The 17,104-nt window shown below is 42.5% G+C and overlaps 1 protein-coding gene across 1 annotated transcript in view; it reads left to right on the top strand.

Moving 5' to 3' along the window:
• The first annotated feature begins 5,473 nt into the window (after positions 1–5,473).
• The window catches only part of Akap200 (A kinase anchor protein 200), a 49,537-nt gene continuing 37,906 nt past the window's right edge, over positions 5,474–17,104 (top strand). The window contains exons 1-2 of the mRNA XM_067354617.1: positions 5,474–6,738; positions 15,729–16,037. Coding sequence (XP_067210718.1) covers positions 15,801–16,037 — 237 coding nt within the window. The 5' untranslated portion in view covers positions 5,474–6,738; positions 15,729–15,800. The remainder of the gene's footprint in view (positions 6,739–15,728; positions 16,038–17,104) is intronic.

Genomic DNA, 17,104 nt, shown 5'->3' with positions numbered 1-17,104 from the left:
ACACACAAATCGTGCGAGTTATAATACGTCGCTTCCATGCAAAAACTGCCTCTCTAGTCGGTCGGCGGCGCATCGAGCGACATTCTGAGCGGAAACGCTGCGGTAATATGCGCAGGGAAACGGGACAGCATAAAGGAAAACAGTGCGATAAAAGACCTGCATAGTTCGTTCTTCGTGTCAACGTAGTCAACTAGTGACGTTGCGCGGGGAAATCCTAAAAAGCATCGTCAGCGCGATGCGCTGTAACACAAGAGACAAAGAAATTGCACGACTGACCACCGCGGTGCTTGCTCTGCGACTATTGTCTATTGATAACGACTGCCGTGTTCTACAGTGTGAAATACAGAGATCGCTCTCATTGTCACATCTAATTGAGTTAACGTGCGAGCAGTGCGAGCGAGGTAGGTCTTTTTCAGTCGCGGAGGAATGCCAATTATCGCTGCCGAGTCGTGACACAACATTCGGTCTCTATTGTCCGTTTCGCCATTAAGCACGCGCGCCTCGTTTAATTGAAAGCGATTATGTAGAATCGTTGATACGCACGCGATCAGAACGAAAACAAAAAATGTAAATGTACTGAAAATTAGAATTAACAGATCCGTTTACTTTTATTAGAATTTTTATTATTCTTTAAACTGCAAACGTTTACTTGCACTCTAAAGAAAACTTTTAATATAAGTTTAAAAAGTACAAGCTTTCTACATTTTCACTTATTTTATGCAGCACGATCGATGGAGCACAAAATCCCTCGTGAAGAAAAGCGTTCATTAAGCGCCCAATGTGACTTCACTTTTTAATTCAGTTGACAACGACTCTCTGTCGGTTCGATTGGGAAGAAATCAACTCTGAAAATTACGAGGAAATAGCAACGATTCATTGTCGAAACAGTGCGTCTCTCGAACGCCACGGCGATTTAATCGAATTACTTTTGCTGCGCGCCTCTGTAACACCGTCCGGTAATTGGAAATCTATCTAGGAGATAGATTTCGATTATAGGATGCGCGCCAAACGCATCAGAGAAGGAGAAAGAGAGAGAGGATTACTTTATAACAGATAAATTGAATCTATAAGGCTCGCGGGCGCCTCCGAAATCGATTTCCATTAATTCGCGGGTGCCGTTGTATCACGAAAGCGCTTGATATACCTGGTACATCATGGATCCTGCATTTTCTCTCAATTATAAATTCTTTGATGCGAAATTAACGCTGTCTATCGAAATTGCCAAAAATTTTCCGAACTTTTGTCGTGGCACAAAATTTATTTCTCAATACTGAAACAATCATGTCTTCCCCTCTATTTAACTTTTGGTATCTGCATATTTATTCGAAGAAAGTGTGCGATCTTTAAGATATTTTATTTCCGAATTAGATATTTGTTAATACGACTGCTTGTCTTACGAATTATATTACAAGTTCGAGCAATCGTTCGCCGTTGTAAACTCGCGTTCACTCAACGTCAGGAACGAGAGTGGTGTTATGAATAATTCGCGTTACGACATTGTTGTCATTGTCGTTTCTCTGGTAGCTCATAGTTCGTAGTTCCAAGTGAGCAATCCGTATGCAGAATTTATGGCTCCGTTTCTTCCTGACAACTCTGAGAGGATGTTGTCAGTTTTACGATTCGTCACGACTTCATCGAATCTTTTAATCTCTTTTCGTGGAAGGACGCTGTCGTGATTGTCAACGCTTGGAGACTAAGGGAGACGCTTTGCTAACTCGGAAAGTTTCACCAAAGTTCGTTAGTTCGAACTTTCCTCACTTTCGCGTTATTCGCGTAATTGTTTTCACAGAAAGCATAAAAAAATCGTTTATTGGCAGGACCAAAACGTAATTAGGTACCGCACTTAAATATAAGACTAGTCACTTATAATTAAGTCTTTGATAATTAAATGCAGAAGATGCTTCATTCAACAGAATTTTTTATTTGTAATAAGATATTGCGAATATATATATTCAATTTTTTAATATGCAAAAATGTTTAATGACTTTAAATACATTTCTTTAACATTGTCCATTTAATTATTTTTGTAACGCAATTAAAAATTTCTTTGATTATTCAGACGTTCGTGACAAGCATAAACATCTTCGAAAAAAATATATGTTCTGTGTTTTTTTTATAAATCTTATGTATGAGAAGTCGGGATTCTGCGCAAGTGTTATGAGTAAATTTTTTTTCGTTGGAAGTTTTTATCCGGGTATTATTTTATGCGCGCATGAAAGTGTTTCTCGGCATGAAATGCAATAGTGCATCTTAGTTGATGCGCAACCCGCGCTTACACACATATATGTATATATAGATGATCTGGTACTGAGAAAGTGATCTTGCACCCTTCCTCTGTCGCCTCCTGATAGCCGATTTCCGGTGGCACGCGAACCACGAAAGTGATCCCAGCCGAGTGCGTCGCAGGATTAATCGTCGTGAATCGAGACGACTACTAGAGCTTACACATTCCAGACGGATTACCATACGATGCTTTGCACTTAAACGATGCGTAAGCAGTTTTGCATATCTACGACAAAGATGCGCTGATAAATATTGATATCGTCCTTGATTCGCGTAGCAGGTGGTTAATAAATCGCATGGATATTTTAGCGATGATTTGCCAATGGCAATGCATAACTATACATAGTAATTCACGAGCTTATGAATGACTGAAATAGATTCCTTATTTAAATCGGAGATATAAACTCGTATACGAAAATGTCGAGATAGATTATCATTCATTACGACATTTGTGTAACATATTAATTATTATTATTATTAATTACTTTGAGAATATGAAAGGAATTGAGAATCTATTAAAATAAAATGTACCATTTATTCATTTTCAGCCACTTTAATATTTGATTGTTTTTAATTGAAGAATTGTGGTGTCTCGGCACTTTATATTATAAATAATTAAAAGTATAACTAATTCACAAGCACAAGTTAACAATTTCGAAATATTGGTTACTGTAATAATTATTTTATAGAGTAAGAGTTAATTTTATATATTAGAGAGTCTTATTCAATAATTTCATTTGATCTGGATAGAAAATTGAAGAATCCCTTACAGCGACGGTGGGAAGTTAATAAATGTTTCGCTTTGTGAACGGCAAATCACGAGGGAATCGAACTTGTTTGCCAACAGATAATTGCATTTAATTAGTAAGCCGTCGTGCGGGGTGCGCGAATCAGAAATTATCTCTCCCGTCTAATTACACAGGCGAGAGAAAGATGGAGGACTGCTGCTGCGTAGGGCGCGGATTAGCATAGCCGGCCATTAGCGCACGAGATCGTGACAGATCGGACAACAGATTCGCGGCGAAAGGATCGTGAAGAGGAGGCGGCTGCGGCTCTTTAATGCCGCGTCATCGCGCCGGAGATAAATGAGATCGAAGATGAAACCGCGCGTGCGTTCGCTGCTTGCTTCTCCGTCTCGCGGCCGATTGAACCGGCAGAAATATTCGCAGTTTCTGCATTAAGTACGCCGCGTAGATATCTTGCTCTTTCGCGAGTGAACCGAAACGATCGCTCATGGGCGTGGCAACGAGAAGCAGCAGCAGCAGCAGCAGCAGCAGCTTGCATTGAAATACAACGCGCTGCGCTGAGGGAGAGAGAAAGAGCGATCCCGTAGGATTAATTCAGCGGCGTAAAAATGATAACGAGCCGAACGCCTACTCGTAACACTTTAACGCATGGTCTCGATTTCTCACAACTGATATTATCGATAAGAGAAATGGCGAACATAAACTTTTCAAGGATGTTTGTGCTCGACTATGAACATCTGAACGTTTCGAAACAATTGATCCGGATACCTTTCAATGGAGATAACTTTCTGTTGCTTTGCGATTCAATCTCGTTATATTATCTGTTATCACAAATGTTTCCGATTTTCCGTTTCAATGTCCGAAGAGGCGCTCTATTTTCCTTTATCGCGGCTAGCCAACTTCGAACTTCGGAAGTATTTCTTCTTATATTTCTTCCGCGGTCTTTTCGTGCCGGAAACTCTTTGAGCGACATTTATGATGACCAAGCCTCGAAATTCCTCTCGTGTCGAAGTGTTATCTAACTCGACGTTTTCGTCGCTCTTTCGTACTCGCTGTTTTTCGCATTAGTCACCGACTTACCGCCAACAGAGGCGAAAGGCGACTCGTAATATAGTCCGAGTTAGTTGCGAGCAGGTATATAACGCGTGTTTTGTTTCGCTCGAGCGACCACCGTAGTTGCCTAAACGACCGTCGATTTCCAGGTAGTGCACTGTGCAATCGACAGAGATTACACGAGCGGCCGGAGATAATCGCCATTTTAATTATTCTCAATACGATTCGGTGAACTATATCAGCAGGAATAGGAAGCCCGTTGTATCACGATCGTACATCTTGGCGATTATTTTTTTTTTTCCATTTGCGAAGGCTGATAAGAATCGCGCGCGTCACGATGAAATATATGAGAATTATGTAACAATTTTAATGTAACTAATTCCCTGGAAGTGACATTATACATTTGAGCATTCAAGCGTGTCGCTTTTTATAGCGAAAGTTTTCTATGAGAATTTCGCGATAGCGTAAAATCGTAATCCCGTCAAGCGATCGCGAGAATTATGCGGGGCGATAAAAAAAAAGTCGCCACGGGGAGATTGCCAGCTATTTGCGTCGTTACCGGGGATAACGTGAGCTTAAGGGGATCGTTATCCGCGATCCTTAACTGAAATTTAGCCGAGACGGCGAGGAAACCAGTTTGGGAGTCAAACAATCCGCAGTAGGAGGGAACTTCTTCGATTTGCAGAGACGCGACTTAATCCCCTTCGTTCGTGTAGGACATAAAATACTCATCAAAGGGATTCTATCGTAGTAGGATGTCCCGAGAATTGGATTAATATAGGCGAATCGTTGGCACGCATTATATTAAGTGTTATTGGATGTTTAAATATTATTTGTATGGGTACTTTATTAACTGCACCCTTTCTCTGATTTTTATTACGTTCTATAAAAATGGCATTTCGAGGACTTCTTCCGCATTGTTTCAGATATGAGTCTGCAGGATCAAGATAGTGGTGAATTAAATCTTTTATAGCATATACGATTGTAATTACTGCCGTTAATATATTTTAACGTTTTCTTTTGTGAACAATTATATGTAATGATTAAATATGTTTTTTTATGTGGGAATTTGCAAAGTTCTCGCGAATTGCTCGAGCTAGCAGAGAGTCGTTTGAGAAAAGCGCAATCCTAAAAATCGTTGTTTCCTTCAGCGGAACTAGAGAGTCGATGTGTCCCTAGGTAAATAATCCTTCGTAACACAGGGCCCCGCCCTACGTCGAGTCAGCCGCTTGTACCCCGCTCACCCTTCTTGTCCCTGGTTAGAGCTGGAGTCCTCGGCGGCAGGGCTGCCACCATGCCGCGAACGAGATCCCGGGGGCGCCGGGCTCGTCCGACATATCCCTACCGCCCCTATCGCCACTCTCGCGGGTGCTCATTCTTTCTCTGACGGTCGAGCGGTGCAGATCGTGCCGGTGTGACGGCGATCGCAGAACCGCGTAAAGGAAAAGGGAGCGCGTTTAATCTTTCGCGGAGTCCACCGATTTTTGTGGCCGCGAATCGCGTAAAAAACGGAGCAAGTTGCTTCCGCGAGATTCGGGTCGCGCTCGGGTCGTCTTCGAACAAAGGGAAGACGCGTAGCGACGACGCAGGCCGAAACGCAGGCCGAGCCGAACAAAGGAGCGTCTCTCGCGACGATATCTCTCTCTCTTGTTGCTGCCGCTATCTGGCGCGCTGTGTGCCGAGAGAGGAGCCGATCGATCATTAACCCGACTCTGTAGAACCCAGCCGCCGCGCGTCGTCTCCTGATTTGCGCCGCGTGCTCCAGTCGCCGTCGTACGCTTTTGCACATCCTTAACTGAGGACGTTTCTCCGAGAAACAGAGAGCAAGGGAAACACGCGGTCACCGCCGTTCTCTGCTGCACCTTTTCACGATTCTCGATTGGGGCATCGACGTACCTGCGATTTTACGAAGCGGGGCACAGGAGAGAAGAGACTGTCGAAAGATAGAAAGAGAGAGTAGTGTGGGGTGTGCGTGCCGAGTGAGCAAGAAAGAGAAGGAGAAAGAAAGAAAGGAGAAAGACCAGGAGCGGCGGAAGGTGGGAAAGAGAGGGAAAGAAGCGAGTGAGTGAGAGACAAAGACCGACTGTCAGAAAAGGAGAGGGAGAAAGCGAGTGGGCGAGAGAGAGAGGGATATATAGAAGGATCCTGAAAGAACGGAGAGGAAACGAGAGAGCAGCAGTGAGGGAGAGGGAAACGTAGCGTTGGTGCGAGCGAGCAACGTGCTGGTGACAGAAAGACGGACCGACCGACAGACGGACGCCGCTTCCCCTTCGCTTGCGCGCTCTTGCGCCAGTCGGTCGCGCGTTACCGAGCTAAGTACATGGGTTCGCGAACGCGCTCCCGCTGAAAAAGTTTCCCTGTGTCCGTCACGCCGCATCGAGAGAGAGAAGCTTCTCTTTCTACGCACGCACAAACGCACGGTATATCGTCGTGATAAACACGCGCATCTCATCGCATCTCGTTCGCCGTATCACACGCTTCGGGTGTCGCTGTGAGAGAGATCCGCGCATTGTGCCGCCGGACGAGCCCGGCGAATTTCGAAAGCAACTCAGGAGGGATAATATAAGGTGCATTGCAAAGTGCGCGTTGCTGTACGTACGCATTCTTGCTGCAAGGGAAATTTCTCGTGCGGCATTTTTACTTCGAGATCCGAGAGGTGAGTACCGCGAGGTGTGACATAAGTGTGTTCATCGACGAGATAGTATTTTTTTTCTCGACGAAAGAAGTTGATTCTTTTTTTTTTAATGGTGCCCTTGAGTAACTGTTGCGCGTCTACGAAAGTTTTTCGCGGGTTGCAAACGCCCGAGCATCATCGCCGTCCTTTCGTTCGAACGATTTTCTTTACGCCAGGGAGAGAGCAGCGATCGGCGATTTTCGCGCATCGAAAAACATCGAGGCGGGGTTCGTGCCGGGACTTTGAGGCGTCCGGATTTCGACCGTGTACCCCCCCGCGCCATTTTGAAAATGGGCAAGCCGGAGCAGCAATCGATATAGCGGCCGGCGCCAGCCGCGTTGCGAAGGGGGACCTCGAGGACGTCGGCGTCCCCGCTCATCCTCGAGAAGCGCGTCCTTCCCGAGGATGAGCTTTCGCGCAGTCGAGCCGGCGAGCTTTCCGAACCTCGCAGCCGCCGCGTGAGCGTGAGCGTGACCGCACGAACGAACGAACGATCCCTCGGAGAACGAACGACCGGTCGTTACGCCATCTTGATTCTGTGCCCCACCATCTGCACGTATACTTAACCCCCGAATGATCGAATCGTACATATGGTGTGTGGACGTACGCGCGATTTCCAGCCGACCTTTTCCGCGCTTGAAATCGCGCAATCGCGCGTACCTGCGCCAGGTATTCTTTATCGCGTTACCGACATTTCGAATCGTTGAGCAGGATAGTAGTGTGGGTTTCCATAGAAACAAGAATGCCCTTTCATCTGACGCAACCTCCAACTTATCGATAACACTAAATTATCATCTATTAGTAATTTCCTGTATATTTTAATGAATTATTTATTTTCTAAATATTTTAATGAGTCAATCTTAGTTTGATAAAATTATCGATTAGTTTAAAATCTTTGGAATTTAATATTTCACAAAAATTCCTACAATTCCTCCAAAAATATCTACAATTGCTATACAGTCAAATTCAACTTTTTCCTATGCCGCGTGAAACAACTTATAATAAATAAATTCGAGAAACTTCTTGTTCTATTCTTTACTATTGATAGAATAAAAAAAGACAGGAATAAAAAGAGAAAAATAAGAAAAAATAAAAATATATTCTCGCTGATCTGGTGTCGTTTACGAGTGCGTCTATGAGTCTACGTGATGTTCGTCTTATATTTCTTTTCTTTCTTTCGGCTTTTATGCCGATGCATAGCAGGCCTTTACCTGCCGTTTAAAATGCAGTCATGGCTTCTACGGAAACGATTGTTATCGCTCGAAGAACGACAGTTCTGGTGAAGGAAGATTTAAGAAAATACACTGTTCTGTTAGCTTTTTACAAGCGTATTCGGGTTTCACATTCTTTTCCCACGCAGAAATGTCACATGTTTTCGTCCTAGAATTTTTCCAAAGATTCTTTTCACAAGAAAGATTTTTCATTCTTGAAATGCCAGTTGGTAACACTTGCATTTTACGCCTGGTCATCGTACGACGTCATATGCTCTATCCCCGATTACAATTCTGTTAATTAACTCGATGCACATTGTATGCAAATGCGGCGACGTCTTTTGCAGTGACTTTTCCGCAAAAGTTTATTCGCGACGGGTTGCAGCGACATTTGCGTGCAACCTCGGTGCACCTGTACTTACATACGTTAACCGGTATGTTCGATCGCGGCCTTCTCGAATATTTCTCTCGCGCGAATGCAGATTCTTCTCGCGCATTGCCGCTCCTCGTTACAGCAACGCGCCTCAGGGTTTCTCCTCCATGAAGCGTTCGCCGACGATCCTTTCGGTCTGCTTCATACAATCGGCAGCAACCAGTTTCAGCAACAGCGGCGGCGGCGGCGGTTCCGCGCCATTCGCACGATAACGGGTCGTTAACTTGCCCACATCTGCCTTTCTCTCGTTCCCGCAAGCTCTAAGAAAAAGAGTTGGTTTATTCTCGTCGTATATACACACTGCTCAATGCGATTCCCGGTTAAGATTGAACACGATCTTTGCGTTAAAGATACAAGATTCGGATTCAGTTTCAACATCGATTACCATTAATCGTATTTGAGTTGAATTAAAAAACTAAAACTAAAACTCACTAAAAAATTTGTCGAAAATAAAATTAGAATGTATATTAAGCAATAATTAATCGATTAATATAATCGTTTTTTAAGCTTCTATTCTTGCATCATCCAGTGATTAATATTATTGGAATTTTATTTATTTGATTATCTCTCTAATTATTTTTTCTCTATTGGATGTTTTCCAATCTATCTAAAAATTTTTTACTTTATGCAAAAATGTTACAGATAAAATGTATTAATGTATTTTCACAAATTTTTGTTTATTGATTGACTGTACCAATCTTGCCAATTTTCTTTTACTGTCCCAAACAAACTTGTTACTACGATGTTTGGTGTAGTTTACGAGCGCTTTTTTAGGATTCGCTTTCCGGGGACTTTCGTTCCTGTCGCGTTCTGGTCGCGTGTTTACACAGGTCGGGGGGGCTGCACGCGCCAAAAATAGATCCACACGGTAGTCTGGATTTACGTACGCACACTTATTTTTCAGGAGCTCACTAACTTTCCCGTTTGCCCTTATGACGGGCGTCGCCGGTTTTCAGTAGCGAATGCAAGCACGTGGTCGCTCGTCTATCTGTTCACGCATGCGAAACACGCGCTCACTCGCATGCGGGCCCGTTCGACACCTATTCTTCCACACGCGCTGCGTTATTCTCAATTTCGACAACGGTTGCGAGAAAAAGAGCAGATGTCTTTTTTTTCGGAAACGAAATGGGGTCAGTACAATGAGGTACAAGAATGAAGTGAGGAACAATAACGAAGCCAGTAAGAATACAACTCGCAGTGGTGTGTCTGTATTCCTAACTAATCACAATGTCAAAGTGCCACTTGAATAGACGAAGGATTATTCATCCGCTTTATCTTTTTGTGACGTATACCTTCTGATTGGTATCTTCTTTCGATATTTTAATTTTTTTAATTATGCACGTTTCTTACTTCGCCTATTTTTGTATCTCAATGTGTGTCACAGCCCCTATCGAGTCGGACTGTCGAATTAGTCGCGAGAAAATAATGTCTGATTGATTGGCCACCGTGGGAATTGGGGGACAGACGCACTCTCGCGCGGTATCATGGAAAAGAAATTTTTTTGTTTATCGCGGAGAGTGCGTGTGTCATTTGGAGCACCACATGAGTCAGCGGATGTGACACCGAGTTGACAAAGTGTTGAGTCAGGTTGCGGCTGAACATCAATCTTGAGTTTATCTCGCATTGTCGTTTAAGGACAGAGTGTCCTAGACGCATAGAAATTGGCGCTCTTGCAATGCGGTGATGATAAAGTGTAGAATTTTTAATGTCACTATTTGCGCCATGATTTTCGATTTTCGCATAAATTCAATGTCTGAAGGCATTGACCAATTTAATAAAAATTTGTTAAAACTTGTTATGTCGAATCATACGTCTTGTATGCGTTTAATGAGAAGGACGAGAAAAACAACTTTATTAAAGCTCACACAGAAGTTGAAGAGCCGATTGAAAGCGCCCGTGTACGAACACACGAGTCATCGGCGGCTATTTATGCACCTGCGCAGCCTTGAAATCGCTTCGAGATATCCAATTTTCCGGCCGCTTTTTGTCGTCGTGGTTTCATTATAATCCCATAATAGCCCGCGGCCATCGTTCTCTCTTCGGTACATCACTTATCGTTCGCGTTATCGCCGGGGCGGAATTCTCTCACACATCGTCGGCTGGCGAGACGACGTCGGTCTCGCCGTTATATCGTCGTTAACGCCTTAATAGACGGCGTCGACCTTTGAATGCGCTTATTAATCAATTGAGCGATACGACCGAAAGAAATCTCGGCGCTCATTATACCTCGCGCGCCGTTCGTCTGCGCGGAACGAAATGGATAACACGAGGAAAAGAAAGAGAAACCTTATCGTCTTCGCACGCTTCATTTCGTGAACGCGTTTCTTATGGCTTGCCTTTTACCTGCCGTGGAATTGCGTCGGAAAGATCGGAAAGATCAAACCTATCTCTAACATATCGCACACTCGTTAGCGATGCGGCCGCACCAACTTCTACTGCATATTCAGCGCGCCTTCTCGTGTATGCATTTCCATCTCCGCGGTCACGAATGGCGCAACACTATTTTGCAACGCGCGTCGGCAAACTATTTATTTGAGGAGAGCGAGCGCGTCGTAAAAATCATCGCTATTGTCGGTTCAATTTAGCTCAATTTCTTCATCAAGTCCATCAAATGTCCTTCATTCTTTCGTACTTATATTTCAGTATGCAAACCGATGTTTTTCTAGATGTTAATTTTATAAAATCTTAATATGAGATAAAAAATTCTGCGTTTCTAGCGATTATAATGACAATCCACGATAGCGACAGAATTTTTATGCTATTAGTCATTCCGTCTATTAGCGTCTTCCCGCTGACGAATCAGCGCTAGAATGCAATTGTGGAAAATTGCTTCCTAAAATAGAAAATCATAGGTGTATTAATGATATCTAGTATGTTAAACTTCACGATTGCGAAAGACTTTTTCGAAAACTTATTTGAATTTTAAATATTAGAAAAAGATATTGTTGCGTTTTTACATATTATCGTATGAATTATACGATCACATTGCTTTATGCAAAGAATAAAAAAAATGTTGAGTTATGAGTATCGAAATAGTCTTATGAATGCAAATGTATCAGATGCCATCAGTAGATCGGATTGTGCACATTGATGCAATAGTTCGGGAATGCAGATTCTAATAATACTTACTTAGTCTGCGACTTATTAATGCATTGTTAAGTATTTTGCAAAACAAAGTTTTGAAACACGAAAAAATATTTGTTCAATTATCACAATTCTTACGCAAGATATCTTGCATTACCAGTTCTCGCGCGGTCGCTCTTCTCCCGAGGATGATATAAACGGTCGTTCGATGATAGGATTGTGCGCGAGATTGTTAATATGAAAAACAAGACGCGACAGAGAGCGATTTGAAGCACAAAGAAAAATAAGACGCATGGAATGTATGTATGCTTCGTTGCAACGCTGCCTTTCCCTCTCCGATAAATCTGTTCGGAAGCGTATCTCTTTTTCGAGCGACGGTGAATTTCCTTTCCCCGTCGGGATTATTTTTATCACGAGGAACTTCGAACCGAGAGAGAAAAGGAGAGCGAACGTATTCACAAGTTTGTCCGTTTATGCGCGATCGTTTTTTAAAGATCGTTCGACGCGCTGCGCATTGCATTTATCTCGCAACGCGGAGCTCGGCAATGTCACTTGACAGTCTAAATATAACGATGCTGCGCGATACGCGTCATGACCTTCCTCCACCACCGGAAATTCGCGGTCCGGTCGTAATCAATGCGAAGATAGAAAGAAATATAGGAGCATCATTGCGAAAGACGTCGTTTTTTCCAAGACTCTTTTCCATTTCCCACGTTTTCTCCCTTCTAAATCGACATGTGATTGGTTCGAGGCACTTCTCGGATACATTAGGGCTATTTCTTAACGTAACAACGCATTACGGGACGCCCCACGTGGTACGCACGACGAGCGTGGTATGGAATAACATAAATATTTGTCGAAACCCTTCCTGCTGCTACTTAATATAGCAGACGCTAATTATACTTTTTTTCTATTTTTGCTTTGACGATGATTTTTCCGGCATGTGAGATGTTAAATCGATTACTGAAAGTGCGCGTCGTGATTTGTATAATTGATTACCTCGGCGCATTGTTACTCGATAAGCTTGCAAATTATTCTCCTAATTCGGTAATCCAGGAAGATATAAAAATGAAATGAAGCAGAACAAACGCGACACGTGCTCTCCCTTTCGATAGCGCGCTTCCTTTGTGCAGAACGTACTGTAATTTGTTCCGAAAATTTAGCTAGGATGAAGGGGACACACCATTTGTTAGTCCATAGGGGCGGCATTGTGCTCTATTATTTCGGGAGTCGAAGCAATGTAATAGTGGTTCTATTGTAGAGCTCTCTGCTCATCGACGAAGACAATTTATTTCGAGAGATCGTTATCTATCTTCATGGTCTTCATCGCAGGGCTTCTCGGTAAACCAAACACTCGTCCTTCCATCTGTTTCGTGTTGTCATTTCGCTACCGGGAAATGCCGACTGTGTCAAAAATCACGCGAGCGAAGCTGAGAGGAATTCTCGAGGACGTGACAATATTGTGTCATCGCGTTTCCGACGCGGAATGTGTCACCCGGTACACACGCGAAGCGTGGCGCAAGCGTGGCGAGTCAGCCAGTGCACACAGCGACATGCAAAGTGCAATGCACTGTGAATAGGCTGCCTAGAAACAAATGCCATTATGCGGTGACAGTGATATACCTATAGCTCCGCGCTTCTGACTTCGCGCATTGATGCGCGCGGTTTTGTTTTCGCGAAACGAAACCCAGTCAACTTACGCTCTATATTCTCAATTAGCGCGAAATGCAACTATCCATTCGCGCTGACTCTTATTTCTCCGGTGTAACTTAATGCTGACGCGTAATGCGTGGAATGCGCGTTCATTCAGGAAACGAGCAAACGAACGAACGTTAGAAAGCAGAAAACTGATTTAGCTTGCGTTATTTCCGCGCGATGAAAATCGCCTCGTTAATGGAAATTTTTCTCAATGAAAATTTACATAGCATGCGCGATGAAAAATCCAAGATTATTGATGTATTTTTAGGTTATTTTTCGCGCATGCAAACAAAACTCGAAATAAACGAGTTAAACGTATCTATGATTAGTGTGGATAGAAACAAAAATAGTGCAGATGAATAAATGATAATAGCGAAATGTCACGATAGACGTGTGTGGTTGACAGTCTTATTTTCGAAAGCCGCTTATATCCGATACTGATAAGAGTTATTGCTTTCTAGATTGCGAGCTATTGATTCTATCTTGAACATTAATGCGAAGTGCCGGATCGAAGGAAACTCTTAAAAGATCATTAGATATACGGGTCGTGAGCTACTTTATACATAGCAAGCGAATTCTGTGCGCGGCTATATAGAAGATTGCCTTAAACTAAAAATAAAGCGTGTAGCAGTGTAGCGTACATAATGCTATCTCTATTTCTTTATCGTTGTATTGAGCGGATTATCAATTTCTACTTATCCTATAAAGATTTTTATTCTTTTAAGAAATAAAAATACATAAAGAAATTTGCAGCGAAAGAAATAAAAAGATTTAATTATATTAAATTTTAATGAGATTATGAAGGCTTCGAAGATGTTTATATCTTTTTTAATATAGAAGATTTAAGAAAATGAGAATAATTTTTTTATAAATAGAGACATCTTTCTTTTGAATAAGAAATAATTTCTGAATAGACGGGTTCGAATAACAAATTTTTATTCCGCATTCAATTTTAGGTAGATAAGATTACTGCTCGGTTGAATTTTTATCGCGGAAAAATTTATTTTGAACTGGGATAAAATTCTTACACGTTTATTTATTTTACAACACTTCATATTTACTTCGAAGAATCCCAGTGATTCATATCGTTTTCGATTGTTCTTCTCTCTCGATTGTTCTCTCTCAATCTCGTATCTCGACTGGCACACAAAGGACGACCTCGCGTAACTTCGCCGCGGCTGCAGATGCGTTACGCATCGCGGCCATCAGCTGCTCACGCATGCAGGCATACGGCGGCGGTGCGTGCGTGTTGTGCGAGGCACGTGGTCGTTTAAATGCGCGTTAACGCGCGCCCAACAAACGAGCAGCCTAGCTAGCATGGCTTTTAGCGCGCCACGCCGTGCCAGTTTTTCGCAGCCGTTCTCTCGGCGCGTTTCCGCTTTCGTTACCAGCGAAGTCAGTACGTTGCTGTACCATTATTCCCGTTCGCGCTTCTCGGCGACTTCTTGCGTTATTTTTCTTCTTTTCCGAGGATAATTAAAATTGCAGCGACGATACTCATTTCTGGTTGTTTTTTCCGAACTACGTTGTTGAATAAATAATACATTTAGGGCGGTTTATATTTTTATCGATAATTGAAATATTGCAAATAATCGTTGAAAATAAACATTGAATATTTATTTTCAAGCGACATTAGTTCTCATGTATTCGCGCGTGAACTTGTAAGTCACGACCGTGTCTCTTGACAGTATGTACATTATTTCTGATGTAACATGAACGCACAACGTGATATAAACAATGGCTTCAATACTGTTAGCAAAAGTGCTTTCATGCGTTTACCGGTTTTTCCACGTTTTTTTTTTCGCGTTTCAATCGAACACACATAACGGAAACGAACACAAACAAATCCTCGAGTAGGACAATGTGTAGTTGTTTCCCGATGGAAGAGCGCGTTCCCGTTGCGCCGTTGTTCTTTGTTTCCCGGACTGTGTCTTTCGTACGGTTCATTATCATCGTTCCGCTCAATATCGTTGCGTAAAAAAAATCTGACTTTTAAGGAGAGAGATTTCTGATTACTGGATTCGACGCGTGGAGACCTTCCTCGTTGCACCTGCGTATCAATCTGCGCGAAAGTCGCTATCGAATGCGAGGGGCACGCCCGTGTATCGATAAACATATAAATCTCGCTTTATCAGATCCACCTGGCGCGGGTGTCCACACGTTACGTCGTTTTTACGTTGGATGCAACTGCGTTTCTGATTCGCTTATTATCGGATATTCTCTCGAAGCGAGTTCGCCGAGAATCGAGCGGGTATTCTCGCGGATTTCTGATGTATCTGTTACGGTGAAAGTCACTCCCGCTCCTCGGCACAACGCTGCAAGTCACAATTCACCCGCGCATCGCGAAATCGTGGCGAATCGACGCGTGTAACTGCGTCGGGCTGCAAACACGAGCGAGCTCGGATTCATCAGCTCATTCTCGCTCATTCTCGATCTTTATTCATTTTTATTCTAGTACGCTTCTAAGTCGTGTTTATTTTATTTTATAATATTCTAAATAGTGTGCAACAAAATATTTAATCCGTTCTTTCGCTTTCTGATTGCAGGACAGTTTAGCAGGATACCACCTGGTACCCAGAAGTGAGATAGAGACAGGTGGTACGAGAAGATAAGCAATCATGGGAGCGAGACAGAGCAAGAGGTCCGTGGACATAACGACGACGCCGAAGAAGGAAGGAATACCCGCCGAAGGAGGTGTCGGCGACGCAGCCGCACCTGGCGATGGCAAACTGGAGAGGATCGAAGAGGCTGACACGAAGCCTACCACCAACGGTATTGCACCGCACACGGACACTGCCGAGGATAAAGAAAAGGATAAAGATGAGGCCACCGAGAAGGATAAGGAGCAACAAGCGGTGAGTCTTTTTTAATTATTCTTCTTCTCGTCGATTTTTCTATTAAACTAAGATATCGATCTCGGAGAATCAACGACGATTTATATTTTAATTATGCGATAAATAGGTATGCTTGTTTCTCTTTGCAAAATAATTCAAATTATTTTTATTAAATGATAAAGTCGGACAAGTGGCATTATATATTTTAAAATAATCAATTTTACGATTCTTTAATTTTAAAGATCAATGTCAACGGCTAAAGTGAATGAAACTCGCTTCGTTGACTTTCAGTTCCTATTCATGCCACGGTTCTGTACATATTATCTCGAAATCATATTAGCTTTATAAGGTCAATTGTTTGCACAAGTGATTACCTCGATCTCAGCTCGAGCGACATAATCGTATTTGCGTTTGAAATTCTGCTTGTGTCGATAATTTTCCATCACGAAGCATATATTAATATTTTATTAACACACTCATTATTTCTTGTTATTAATGAGAATTTGCTCGAAGAGACCATAGATAATGTTCATTGGAATTTCCGGCTTCAATGATCACACACAAGTATCGCCGAGCTGTAAAATGCTTATTTCTCGCTATCTTGATCGTTTGCGCGTATAATTATTTTTCCTTAATGCGAAATTCAATGTGCAAATAATAATACATTAAGTGACATGCTTCCTCCGCTAGTTTACCGTGAATTGACATTCTCAAATCACATTCCAGTGAGTCATTCGCTCAATTATCGAGCACTTTTCAATGATCTCGTTCGTTCGAAATACGCTACAATGAATGCGTGCTGAATCATGCGTTCACTCGTAAAAGTCGTAGGTACTCAGAAGTTTATCTCGCTGAGACGATTCATCCGATGGTAGTTGCACGTGCCAGCGAATCATTAATCTTAATCGATTCGTCGAAAATGACGACGTGTCGTTTTATTGCCGAAGCGATATTTATCGATATCTTTATCACTAAAAACGTCAAATATATTATTGGATTGCAGTTTGAAATATAACACTTGCAACAAGTGCAATATGTAGAGGCATAAAATTTTAATAAGTTAACTTTAACTTTTCATTAATTTAAAA

Source organism: Linepithema humile, chromosome 4 (genome assembly GCF_040581485.1).
Source record: "Linepithema humile isolate Giens D197 chromosome 4, Lhum_UNIL_v1.0, whole genome shotgun sequence".
In the NCBI taxonomy this organism is placed as follows: domain Eukaryota; kingdom Metazoa; phylum Arthropoda; class Insecta; order Hymenoptera; family Formicidae; genus Linepithema; species Linepithema humile.
The sequence above is the reverse complement of the archived record's forward strand: the minus strand, read 5'-3'. Positions and strand labels throughout refer to the sequence as shown.